General features: G+C 34.8%; 1 protein-coding gene across 1 annotated transcript in view; it reads left to right on the forward strand.

The window, feature by feature from the left end:
- Positions 1-13742, forward strand: part of FBXO11 (F-box protein 11) — a 109238-nt gene that overhangs the window by 91477 nt on the left and 4019 nt on the right. The window contains exons 12-18 of the mRNA XM_061155462.1: positions 7110-7327; positions 9055-9140; positions 9995-10089; positions 11050-11172; positions 11257-11342; positions 12067-12143; positions 12240-12383. Coding sequence (XP_061011445.1) covers positions 7110-7327; positions 9055-9140; positions 9995-10089; positions 11050-11172; positions 11257-11342; positions 12067-12143; positions 12240-12383 — 829 coding nt within the window. The remainder of the gene's footprint in view (positions 1-7109; positions 7328-9054; positions 9141-9994; positions 10090-11049; positions 11173-11256; positions 11343-12066; positions 12144-12239; positions 12384-13742) is intronic.

Raw genomic sequence — 13742 nt, forward strand, 5'->3', positions numbered from 1 at the left:
GCAGCTACCATTACATGCTAGCCACTCTGCAAGCACTGACTACAAAGTTATATAAGAGGATAATAATGCCTGTCATGAAAGACCTTTGATGATTAAATAATAGAATACATGTAAAGTGCTTGTCTATTAATAAATGCTTTCTGCTGTTTTTTTAAAAGAGTCTCAAGAATCTACCCCCTCTTAGAGGCCTGTGTTGGTAATTTTTTTTTTTTTCCCCAATTTTTTCTTTTTTTTTCCTAACCGCACCCTACCTGCGGCGTGCAGAATCTTAGTTCCCCAACCAGAGATCAAATCCCTGCCCCCTGCATTGGGAGAGTGTCTTAACCGCGCGGACCATAAGAGAAGCCCTAGCAGTAATTCTTAAATGGAATTCTAAATGGAACTCATATTTTTGTAATGAAACTATGCTAGTATTTCTTGGCCTGTGTTGCCTTTAGACTTTGCCCTAGAGTTACATATACAGTTTCAAGTATCATATTTATGCATGCGTCTGGTCTCATTCATAGATGATTTGAGGTACCAGAATAACTTTAACCTGAGTAAATTTCCTCATTTTTAAACTACCTAATGTTGATGGTCACTTATTAAAATTCATAATAATAATATACTCTTCACACAGTCCCAGTACAGTTTACATTTTATAGATTCAGGTTTATAAATTTTTGAAAAACAAATCTTGGGCGATCCTACAGATAGAAATCTCATCAATCCTTAATAGAAATATATAAATTATATAGACTTACAAGGAAAAGATGGTAATAAAGCATATCTTGGGCCTCTCTCATCTATTTTAGTATTGTGATAAAATCCTTTAAAATCCTTTGGTAGAATGTTCTTTATTATTAAGGTGTTTTTTGTGTTGGTTTCCATGATTGGTAGGATATCACTAAGGTTAACCTTTTTAAAATTTGACTTTGTTTTTTCATAGAACTTCAGAGAACATCAGAGTAAATATTTAAATTAGTTTCTGTACTGTTCTCTGAAATTGTCTTTCCTCTTCCTTGTCTTATGACCAGCTTAGAATTTAAACTCCTATATTGGCAAGACTGAATGGTGAAAGAATTTCTGCTATTTTTTTTATCTTAAACTAATGTTTTAAAATATTACATGCCCTGTGTAAAAGACATCCCTAGAATTTCAAAGGTTATGGTTCTAGAGTTTGTCATAATTAACTGCATGTTTAAACTTCTGAAAAATTATAAAAAATACTTTATATTTCAAACCTCTGTACTCCATCATTTGTATCCTTATTTTTCTTTAGAGCTTTACAACATTTATATTCCTACAGTTATTTATTTAACCTTCAGTCCTTTTATCATAGTTTTTCCATTCCTGATTTTATTGTGATTCATTCTTGATATGGCTATTCTGTCATCTAGCCATTTTGATTCTGTTCATTTTTAAAAGGAAGCCTTATAGCTTGAATTCTTCCCACTTGAGAACGTCTACCTGTTAACCTTTTAACTTTGCTGAGTTTATAGTTTTTATTTTCTTTTGCTCAGAATTGTGTATCTGTTTTTATATTTCTAGAATTGAGTGTGACTGAGAAGTCTGAGATCATTCTGGGTTTTTGTTTTTTTCCTTTCTGATGGAGATTTGCTTTTCTACTTCAGTTATCCATGTGATGTTTTTGTTGCATGTTAACAGTTTTCTTTTTACCACTTTTCTGTTTCATATGTTCCTTTCTTTAGAAACTTAGGCATCATCTCTGTTACTTTCCTTGTTCTATAGTGCTTCCTTCTTTTCCTTTGTGCTGTGCTGTGCGAAGTTGCCTCAGTCATGTGTGACTCTCGGCAGTCCCGTGGACGGTAGCTACCAGGCTCCTCTGTCCGTGGGATTCTCCAGGCAAGAATACTGGAGTAGGTTGCAGTGCCCTCCTCCAAGGGACCTTCCCGACCCAGGGATCAAACCCACATCTCTACGTCTCCTGCTTTGGCAGGCCGGTTCTTTACCACCAGCACCACCTGGGATTCTGTGTAATTTCCTCAAATCTGTGTCTTTTACTGTATCTACATATCTTTATCTTTTTTTCTATTGTGTTTCCAGTATGGTTTTTATCTCTGATTTTTTTAATGTGCTTTTGTTTTATGGAATCCTTCTTGAATATATAATACTGGAGACAATATTGTAACGAATTTCCCATGTATCCACCCTCCACATTCAAACTTTTAATTCATGTTTCAGTTTTATTTCATCTGTACTTCATACATTGCTTATTCTCTTCTTTATTCCAAATTATTTTGAAGCAAATCTCAGATATCATCATCTCATCTGTAAACATTTCAGCATGTATCTTTCTTTTAAAGGTAGGATTCCTTCTTTTTCTTTTACATAACCACAGTGCCATTCTCACTCCTAAAAATAATTTTTCTATCAACATCTACCCAATTCTTTGTGGTTTTTTGTTTTTAATATTCAGTCTGTTGCAGTGTTATTTTCATAAAGTAAAATTAAAATATAGCAGTAGCAAGTTTCTATAAAATTTCCAAGATATGTATTTTAAGTTTATGAATTTAGCTCATGATAGATTGACAGTAGACAAAAACTATGTTGAGGTATGGTTTTCCTCTCCTTTTTACTTTGGATAGTCCTCTTTAGATAAGAAATGCAAGTTTTGGATAATAGAAGTTGTACATTAGTGTGTTTCTTCAGATTTTCTTCTTGTGCCTAAATTATTTCTATGAAATATTACTGTAGGGTTATTTCCTTCCTCTCCTGTGTTCTGTTCATGACACTAGATGTCACTACTTAGTAGAAGATCATTGGTTATGCTTGCTTATTAGAACAGTTACTTGGGGAAACATACCTTGCTAAAGGTGTATAGTAACATCTGCTAGCTCTCACCTTAGTCTTCCTTATTCAGATATCACAGTATTAGGCAAGTGTTTGATAGAGTATAGTTTGGGATTGTAGACATTTATTTCAATGAAGATAACATATTTTTCTTTCTTTATTCATTCCTTTTTTATCACAAGAGTTTAAGAGAAACTCTTGAATGCCTTTCATTCTATCATCTTTAATAAAGACTATTTCAATTCAAAAATTTTTAATGAAAAAAATATTTAATCTCCTTTTATTTTGATATCAGTGTTAATTTTTTTAGATTGGTAGAATGATCATTTTTAAGGACTTATATATTAGAGATTTAGGAATGCTTCTGCTGAAAAGTTAACAAGGTTTTGTTTTAAAATACTAGAAGAAGCTGTTAGCAATCTGGTATCTTCTGGTAGGGAAATAAATCATTTTATGATAAGGAGTAGTCTGGTAAAATGTCCTTGCCCTTGGAGTTTTGTATTTATATTAGAGCTTTCATGGTTTGCATCTTAAAAGGCAAAGTAGAATTATGTTTTCTACTTACAGTCCATTACACCATTTTGCCCTAAAGGCATTTCTTAACAAAATAGATGCATTTCATTAAAATGTATTTTAAAGCAAAATTGCACTAACTGAATCCTTTAATTCATAACAATAGATTGGTTTTCTATGATACTATAAAACTATATGTCAATCAAGTGTTGCCGTTTCTGACTGTAATAAAAATCACAGTTGTAGCAATGTAAGAGGTTCTGAGAACATGAAGGAAAAAGATTTTTCTTTTCAAAAAGTTTTTGCTGCTTTTTTTCTTGAAAGTTATCTTAAAACAAAAGATACAGATTACAACTCCCATCTTTGATAGAACTAGGGGACATTTTTAACCTCTAAATTACAGTATGATAAAATAACCATGTGCCTATGATCATGGTAACCAGTTCAGATTAGAGCAGGTTCTAAAAATTGCTTATATTCAGGAAGAACCTAATGTGAATACAGATACATTAAGAAGTGATTGGGGGGCCTCCCTGGTGGTCCAGTAGTTAGCAATCCACCTGCCAATGTAGGGGACACCGGTTCCATCCCTAATCCAGGAGGATCCCACATGCCTTGGGGCAACTAAGCCCGTGCACCACAACTACTGAGCCCACACTCCAGAGCCTGCGAGCTGCAACCACAGAAGCCCACACGCTGTAGAGCCTGTGCTCTGTCATGGGAAAAGGCACTGCAATAAGAAATCCCGCATGCTGCAGTAGAGAGTAGCCCCTGCTCACCGCAACCTGAGAAAGCCCACACCACAACAAAGACCCAGGCACAGCCAAAAATTAAAAAAAAGAAGTGATTAGAAATTCCCTGGCAGTCAAGTGGTTTGTATTCCAAGCTTTCACTGACAAGTGCGTGGATTCTACCCCTGGTCTCCCAACAGGGAGTCTCTGCAAGCTATGCCTTGCAGCCACCAAAAAAAAAAAAAAGTGATTTAAACAACTAGTAGCAAGTTTAGGATAGAATTACCTGGACATGTAAGCAAAAGAGAACAAGATAATTGTAGGAGAGCAAAAATCTCATCTTTCATAATAGGAGATCATAATACTAAAAACATAATACTAAAACTTCAAACTCAAGATAAGGCAGTACAAATTTTCACTTAAAAATATGAAAGTAGGTCAAAAGAATTGAAAATGGGGACCTCTGGACAAGGGAGAATGAAGAAAGGGACTGCTGTTTGCCTTAGTAAACTTGTGGGTCCTAGTTGACTCTCCTAAGTGTGCAAAATCGAAACCTAAAAAAAAAACAAGTAATTCCCTGGTGGGCTAGTGGATAGAACTCTGCACTTTCACAGCTGATGGCTTGGGTTCAGTCCTTGGTCAGGGACCTGAGATCCAGCAACATGTGTGGTGTCGCCAAAAAAGCAACTGTGCATTTGAAAACTGTCTAGTAGATGTATTGTAGCAAAGTATACTTGCAGTACTACAGGTTGTACTAGCACAGCCCGAACATGACAGTGGCCTGTTACTGGAATCTATAGAAGCCCAGTAAATAGCATACCTTTTCCTGCCGCATTCTGAGCAAATTAAGAAATCAAAGCTATGAAGTAGCATAAGGAGGTTGAAATATCAACTTCATTTCTCTTAACGGTTAAATTGGAGGATACAACTTAGAATGAGAACTAAATGGGTCTGTTTAACTGAACCCCAGAATAAAATGGACTTACCTACTTAGTTACAGTCAATGTTCCTGGAATAGTAAAGAAGGTATACTCCCCTAAGGGCAGCTCACTTCTGTGAGAGAAAGGGTGAAGCTGAATTGACCATACTCAGTTCAGTCTTTCCCAAGTTTACCATTCAGGGTATATCATTCAACTCGTGACAGAGAGAGAGAGACAAGTTGAGCTTCCTTCTCAATGATGAAAACATCAAAATGTTGAATTGTTCCAATCTGACATTAATCTCTTTCAGTTTAATCTCTTTTACAATTTTTGTTACTTTGATGCTCAGTTTTGCCATAATAGTCTGTATACACCTGGTGTCGATCCATTTTTAGTTGGTATAAATCAAAGAAGAAAAATTTTTTTCATATACTAAGGAGCTGTTTTTGATGCAGTCAAAAACTGCATACTCTTTTTTTTTTTAAAAAAAAGAGTAAGTTTATAACCTGTATATTAACAGGTAAGTTATAAGTGATTTGTACTTTATTTGTGGGAAATGAAACCTGAAAATTACTTCTAAATGTTCTTCTGAGAGAGACATTTCCTTAAAGAGTTGAATATGTAGTATATTAGAATACTCAGAATTACATCCTGTTTTAACCTCTACTAGATTTGGCAAAAAGTTTATCAAGTCATGTTTGAGTGCTTACCATGTGTAAAATCTTAAATAGATGCTCCAGAAGTTAGTAAAAGAGGCACCCTTTAAAAAGAATTCATTTGAACCAGTCCTAATGAGATGGATGAAGCTGGAGCCCCTTATACAGAGTGAAGTAAGCCAGAAAGACAAAGAACATTACAGCATACTAACACATATATATGGAATTTAGAAAGATGGTAACGATAACCCTATATGCAAAACAGAAAAAGAGACACAGAAATACAGAACAGACTTTTGAACTCTGTGGGAGAAGGCGAGGGTGGGATGTTTCGAGAGGAATCGGGTGGAGAGGGAGGTGGGAGCGGGGATTGGGATGGGGAAGACGTGTAAATCCATGGCTGATTCATATCAATGTATGACAAAACCCACTGAAATGTTGTGAAGTAATTAGCCTCCAACTAATAAAAAAATTAAAAAAAAAAAAAAAGAAATCCACACACACACAAAAAAAGAGGCACCCTTTCTCTTCAGGAGCTTATAATCAGGTAAAAATAGATATAACAAATTAAGCACAAGATAGTACATGGAAGTGGCATAAGAAAATACTTAGTGCTAAAGGGAATTTAATTAGAGGGGAACACATGGAATTTTTGAAGGGAGGTAGACAAGGAGTATGAAATGGCTTCTAGGAGTGCTGTCATTTTATTCTCTCATTTTTTCCTCTAACATTTAGTCTGACTGGGTCTTAGAATTTAAGATATCAGTATTACAGTAACATTTATTATCTTTAGAAAATAAGTAAAATATATCCATTGTAGAAAGCTTAAGAAATGTAGAGAAGCATAAAGAATACAGTAAGTATGCATAATACCACTACTCATTTAATCACACACTCATATTCTTGTTTTATCCTTCAGGTTGTTTTTTTTCCCAAATAAAATTGACATCATATAGAATGTATATTATCTTAAAGTACCATGTATACTGTTCTTTTCACTAAGCATGATAGCATGTATAACATGAGCCTAGGTCTTCACAACATTTTGAGTCAGTTCTCTATTACTATGCTAAGATGAACATTTATTATGTCTCTGTATGTAGTCTCTGATTATGTCCTTTGGTCAACTTTTTAATAGTTGATTTTTTGGGACATTTTTAAGGTTATGATAGTGTATTTTCTCTAATACTTAAATAAATCTTTTGTTGAAGAATATATATTCTTAGTATTTATTTGCATTTATTGAATAAGTCTTTCCCTATTTTTCTTTCCTGGCTTTGAATATACTCACATTAATTAAAGGATTTAATTAATTCAAATTAAATTGAAATGCTTAAATTAAAACATTTAAATGTTTATATATCTGTCTCTGTTTCATTCTTAACTCTTGAACGTTTCTAATACTTAATTTGGAGGTATACATTTAAAAGGTTTTTTAATGTCATTTCTTTTTGGAAAGTAGCCTTACCTTCAGGCTTAATTTCTGTATTTTCCAGGGTTACTTTGAAAGCTGCAACATACACAGAAACCGGATAGCAGGCTTTGAAGTAAAAGCTTACGCTAACCCCACAGTGGTTCGATGTGAAATTCATCATGGGCAGACTGGGGGAATATATGTTCATGAAAAAGGAAGAGGACAATTCATAGAGAATAAAATCTATGCAAACAACTTTGCAGGTGTATGGATTACCTCAAATAGTGACCCAACAATAAGGTATTTATTATATATAATTATGGAAGACAATTATATTTTCACTTTATGTTTTGTGTTATAAGAAGAGTTAAGATACTTAGCTTTAACTATTTTTCCTAGACACCTGATTACTGTAAAATAGATTTACCTAATAAAAGTGTGTGCATCTGAATGAACATAGCTATTGCATTTATTTTATGGTGTTCTATTTTTTGTTAGTGATCTAATCCATGTAACCTATTTTTTATGAAAAATTGCAAATGCTGTGATTTTCATTTTAAATTCATCAAACTGTATTTATAGATGAGTAAATAGGGCTCTGATCTTCTCTTGGAATCTGAATGATCTGTCTTGTCCTTTTTTTTTTTCTTTCTGAGATCAGATAGTTAGGTTATTAATTATCTCAAGATATTTGGACAGAGAGCAAGAATAACAAAAGTGTCGAAACTTTAAGCTGTCAGTTCCTGACACTCCCTCTGGCCACAGCAAGAAAACAAACAGATCCAGTCTTTTTTTTTATTATTTATTTTTGGCTGTGCTGGACGTTGGTGTATGTGGACTTTCTCTGGTGGCAGAGAGTGGAATCTACTCTCTAGTTGCAGTGTGTGGGCTTCTCATTGCAGTGGCTCCTCTTGTTTCGGAACAGAAGCTCTAGAGCATGGGCTTAGTAGTTGTGGCACATGAGCTTAGTTGCCTCACTGCTTGTGGAGTCTTCCATTGTCCCCTGCATTGGGAGGTGGATTTTTAACCACTGGACCACCAGGGGAATCCACAGATCCAGTCTTATAGGCACTGGCTAAGACTGTAAGACAGGGCTATTATAATGAAATCAATGACCATGAATTATTTCTATAAAATTGTTTTCCACTGGCTTTATGAAAGTTGATTATGTGATTTCCATCTTAATTACTATTGAACAAATGCTTATAGATGGGCTAAGAAAAGTTCTTTTAAATGGATTAGCTCTTTTTTTTTTTTTTTTTAATTTTTGTAAATTTTAGTAAGTTTTGTTTTTGTTTCCTTTGACCTCGCATCTTGTGGGATCCTAGTTCTCTGACCGGAGATCAGACCTGGGCCCTCTGAAGTGGAAGTGCAGTGTCCTAACCACTGGGCTGTCTGGGAGTTTCCTGAATTAGTGCTTTTGAGGGGAATTTTTAAGAATGCTAATTCATGGGGAAGGCAATGGCAACCCACTCCAGTACTCTTGCCTGGAAAATCCCATGGGTGGAGGAACCTGTTAGGCTGCAGTCCATGGGGTCGCATAGAGTCGGACACGACTGAAGTGACAGCAGCAGCAGCAGCATATTCCCAGCATCACAATTCTCCCCCTTCTTACTGTTCTCAGAAACACAAGGAATAATCTGATCCGGGACCAGGACCACCTCTCCAAATGACTGTATTTATAAAGACTTTTGGAGCTGCACTGAAACATCTGTTATAGTTAAACCAACCTGGTTTTTTTTCTTAATGAATTGAGTTCCCAAGGTACCTTATTAAAGCTCTTTCAGAAAGCTCAAAAAAAAAAAAAAAAAATGCTAATTCATCTCAAATACTGGATGGCTTTTCCAAAGCTTTAAGTCTTAGAATTGAAGGGAAATCATCTAGTTCCTCATTTCTGTTTAGGAAGCTGAGACTCATAGAAGTTAAATAATTTTCTAAGGTCGCATGAACATGGCTGGGCTTTTAATAAAACAAGCAAGCCTTTCTGAATAGATTCTTTTTTGTGTTCTTTCCTCATATGATTATAGGGGGAATTCTATATTTAATGGAAATCAAGGTGGAGTTTACATCTTCGGTGATGGACGAGGCCTTATCGAAGGAAATGACATTTATGGTAAATGTATTTTGTTTTGTAAAATTTTAGAGCCTGGCCTGTGTTCCTGTCATTAGTAAACGGACCATTTTGAAACCTTCTGAACAGGAGAACTGATCTAGGTTCTTTAAATACTCAATAAAGATTATTCTGTGACATTTATTTACTTAACAAACATTTACTGAGTATCTACTATGTATTAGGCACTATTCTACATACTAGAAATGAAAATAAAACTAAGACCCTATTTTCACAGTTTCTGCAGTTCCCTTAGATTCACTCCATTGTTTAGCAATTTCTGTGGTAGTTTAATACACTTTGGTACTAATTAGAAAGGGAAAATACTTACTCCTCATTAAAACTTTAGAGGTATTAATTCAGCAAACAACTATGAGGTATCTGTGTGCTAGACACTGATATGTTCCTGGGTGTCCTCTTTTGCTAATAACTTACTGGATAACACACATAATTTTACTCATTGCTAGGTACTTTTTTGAGTACCTTACTTGAGTTAAGTCATATAATATTTACATCAACCCTGTAAAGTAGGCTCTATTAAATATCCCTCACTTACTGGTCAGGAAACAAAGATACAGAGAGGTTTAAGCAATTACTCAGAGTCACCCAGGAAATAAATCAATTTCCTGGGAGTCAGAACTTAACAGCCTGGCTCCAGCATCTCTGGTCTTAAACACTATACTTAGACTGCCTGCAGTCCTTCTGCATCTTCTTACACTCCTAGTTCCCTTAGTTTTGTCTTGAAATGTTCATGGATCATAAGTATCTTTCTGAATATGACATATTTCACAGAATTACACTCTGCTATGTTCCAATAGGCTCCATATGTTGATATTGTAACTTTTATTTTTAAATAGGCAATGCGTTAGCAGGAATTCAGATTAGGACAAACAGTTGTCCAATTGTTCGACATAACAAAATTCATGATGGCCAGCATGGTGGAATTTATGTGGTAAGTTAATAAATACAGTTCTGGAACTTCATGAATCAAAGTCGGGGTAGAAAGAAGAGTACAAAATTATGTCTACCTTTAAGTAGGCCATATTCAACTTTTTCCCTCTCCCAGTGTATGAATGACTTAATTTTTCGTGTGTAGCGCTCAGTATAATTTTGTCAACTGACTAAATTGAAGCATAGGAGATACACCTTTTTATTGAAATATCTAATTATAATGGCAGTATGGGCTGAACGCCTAACAACTAATGGTTGGCAGTCTGAGTTAAATTTGTTACACTAGAATTTGGCCAGTGTGACTACTGTATGAGTCTCTGAGATTTTCCAGAAGTATTAATTAAAATCATAATATCACTGAGTACTAATAATACTAGACTTGAATATTTTTATCTTCTGAAAAAGCCAGACATTTGACATGATGTTGAAATGTAATTAAACATCTTACAAAATTTAAAAACCTATGTATTAGTGTATTAGTCCTGTGTCTTCTGTCATCATAGTATCTGACACTGTTACTCAAGTAAGAAAATATAGAGAATTTCAGAAAGGTCCTTGCGTGATGCCAGGTGTGAGTCTATTTTTATTCATAGTTCTAGAAATGTTCATGTCTTAAATCCTCTACTAAAAATAAAAATTTTAGTAACTTGAACCTTGTTTTGAACCAGTGATAGGTTGAAATGATTATTAACTTCCTAAGTGAGAGAACTTTTAGTTTGTTTTGTATCTTAGAATGAAATAAGAAAATCCAGTGCTACTATTCTTAACCATAATAGATTTAAAAATACACAAAGGACAGCATAAAACCTTTGAGCTTAAACTCAGGTAAAGACTAGGTAAGAGAATGTTACCAGTTAGCTCTTTTTTTTTTTTTGGTCATAATTTGTCTCAAAAGGTAGACTATACTGCAAATTATTTGGCTTATACAAGATACATATTATAGTCAATAACTTTTATTTAGCATGAGAAAGGACAAGGCGTAATAGAAGAGAATGAAGTCTATAGTAATACTCTGGCCGGAGTCTGGGTGACAACTGGCAGCACTCCAGTACTGAGAAGAAACAGGATACACAGTGGCAAGCAGGTAAGGTTATATTTGACTTAATATGGGAAATTATTGTTTTATAAACACATTTTTTAATTTGAAATAAATTTTTATTAATTTTAGGTTGGTGTTTATTTTTATGACAATGGACATGGAGTACTAGAGGACAATGATATTTATAATCATATGTATTCAGGGGTTCAGATAAGGTAAATGTTTTTGTTTTCACATTTGGCTTTCTTTGGGGAGGGAATTGTGAGTGTGTAGGGTAAATAGAAGAAATTACGTAGTTATTAAATGCTCAATCTTTATTTCTCCTTTTGTATATGTATTCATATTCTATCATACTCTCGGCTTAAATTGTGAGACTGTAAGTTTTGGCTGAATGGCACTATGCCATAAGAGCTCATTTCCACTGTTGTGTCATCTGGCATGACAAGCCTTATCAGCTGTCGGTATACTCTGTCATACTTGGAGAGTGGAGAGCTGTGTAATACCTGTAAGGTACCTATGTGTCGTAGGTTCTTAGTAAATGGGAGCTTCTGTCTTATGCCCATTCTGCAAAATTAATAGGTTTTAAATCCTTCTTTCTTGTATTTTACCAGTTTTTGGAATTGCAGTAGTCCTGATCAAATTTTATTTTACATATGAGGGGAGCATGTAATAATAAATGTTACTTAATCTAACCTCCTCAGTTTAGTTTACGTATCAGGAGACTCTATGGTAATAATCTATAGCTAAGTCTATTCTGTGGGAAAATAGAATTACACACAATTAAGCCCGTTTCCTCATTGACAGACTTCTCAAAGTGTCTTGAAGGTGATATTTAATTGTCGTTAATTCCTACAGTGATTATTGTGGGTTTTCTTACTGTTAACATGGGATGTGGGAGTAGAAGCAATGAGATGGCATTACTTTCTATTCTATCCATAGGACTGGAAGCAACCCCAAAATTAGGCGCAACAAAATCTGGGGAGGACAGAATGGTGGAATTCTAGTTTATAATTCTGGTATGTTTAATCTTTTACCTTTTTTTTTTTTTCCAGTGATATTGTCTTTAGAAATATACTTTCTAAATAACATAACCTAAATTTTTCCACTTATAGGTCTAGGCTGTATAGAAGACAATGAAATATTTGACAATGCAATGGCTGGAGTCTGGATTAAGACAGACAGTAATCCTACACTAAGAAGAAATAAAATCCATGATGGAAGAGATGGTGGCATCTGTATATTTAATGGGGGTCGAGGTATTGTTAACTTTGCATTAGTTAAAAACCCAGTTTTCCATTATTCTTCCATATCTGTAATGATCAATGACATTGCCAATTAATGTCATTGTGAGGGAATCATGGTCTTTCCTTATTAAATCTTGAGATGGCTTAGGAGGCTAGTGCTTAGAGTTAAAGGAGACATGTTTGCAGAATTTTTCTTCTGTTAACAACTACCTTGAGTGTGCTGCTTGTTAGTAATGCTTTTTTAAGGTGGTAGAATTTGTTTACACCCTCTCTCTGGACCTTTTATTATCCAGAATAGTGATACGATTATAATAAACTTTTTTTTAATAATAAACTTTAAAGTCAAGTTATAGAACTAGGTGTGAAAAATTAATTGGTCTGTAAATATATAAAAATGTCTGTAGTCAGTAACTATTGCTTATTTGTACCTGTTCACAACCATCTTTGTTGGAGAATTGAATTAATGAAGCCAAGATATGCTTAGTTTGGTATCCATAAAGGTCAAATCAACTTTGCATTGAGGCTCACAGTCCCTGCCTCTTGCCAGTTCATTTTGTTCATAGAGGCTATCGAATGCAAATTATCACCATTCCTGAAATATCAATAACCCAACATTATATATACCTTGTATAGAAGGTTAGCTAGTAATTACTCTAACATAATGAGACTTAATCAACAATTTACTACCACCAAGCAGCATGATTCCAATAATGACATAGACTCTCAAGAAGCTTATAATCTAGTAGTTCAGTAAATGACATAATCCTCTGATAGGATTCTTTATAAGATACAATGAGGAAATACAGTACAGAATTGTTGGTTTTATTTGTAAGGTGTTGGAAAAGGTTCTGGAAACTGGTTTAGTAAGGCAAGAGATTCTGAAAGTTGAGGCTGGAAAGGGGGCAGGGCCCAAATCATTAAAGGCTTTGTTTTTATACATGCAGTGTAATGAAAAGGCTTTGTATGTATGTAGTAGTTTGGACTAGACCTTAGCAATAGTACTTGAGGAGCCTATAGTGGACATCTACAAGATTAGCAGTAGGTCTTGGAATAATCAGGCTTATCCTGTGGCTCAGTGGTATAAAGAAGACACCTGCAGTGCAAGAGTTGTAGGAGACATGTGTTTGATTCCTGAGTCGAGAAGATCCCCTGGAGGAGGACATGGCAACCCACTCCAGTATTCTCACCTTGAGAATCCCGTGGACAGGGCTGCAGTCCATGGGATCACAGAGTCAGACACAACTGAAGTGACTTAGCACTCATGCACTTGGAATAGTCTTTTCTAGGGGGAAAGGAATTTACAGGTTAATACTTAACAATTACAGATAGGTCAGATGTGTACAGAAATAAAAGCATTTCATGTCTTCAGGG

Source organism: Dama dama, chromosome 11 (assembly GCF_033118175.1).
Source record: "Dama dama isolate Ldn47 chromosome 11, ASM3311817v1, whole genome shotgun sequence".
Taxonomy (NCBI): Eukaryota; Metazoa; Chordata; class Mammalia; order Artiodactyla; family Cervidae; genus Dama; species Dama dama.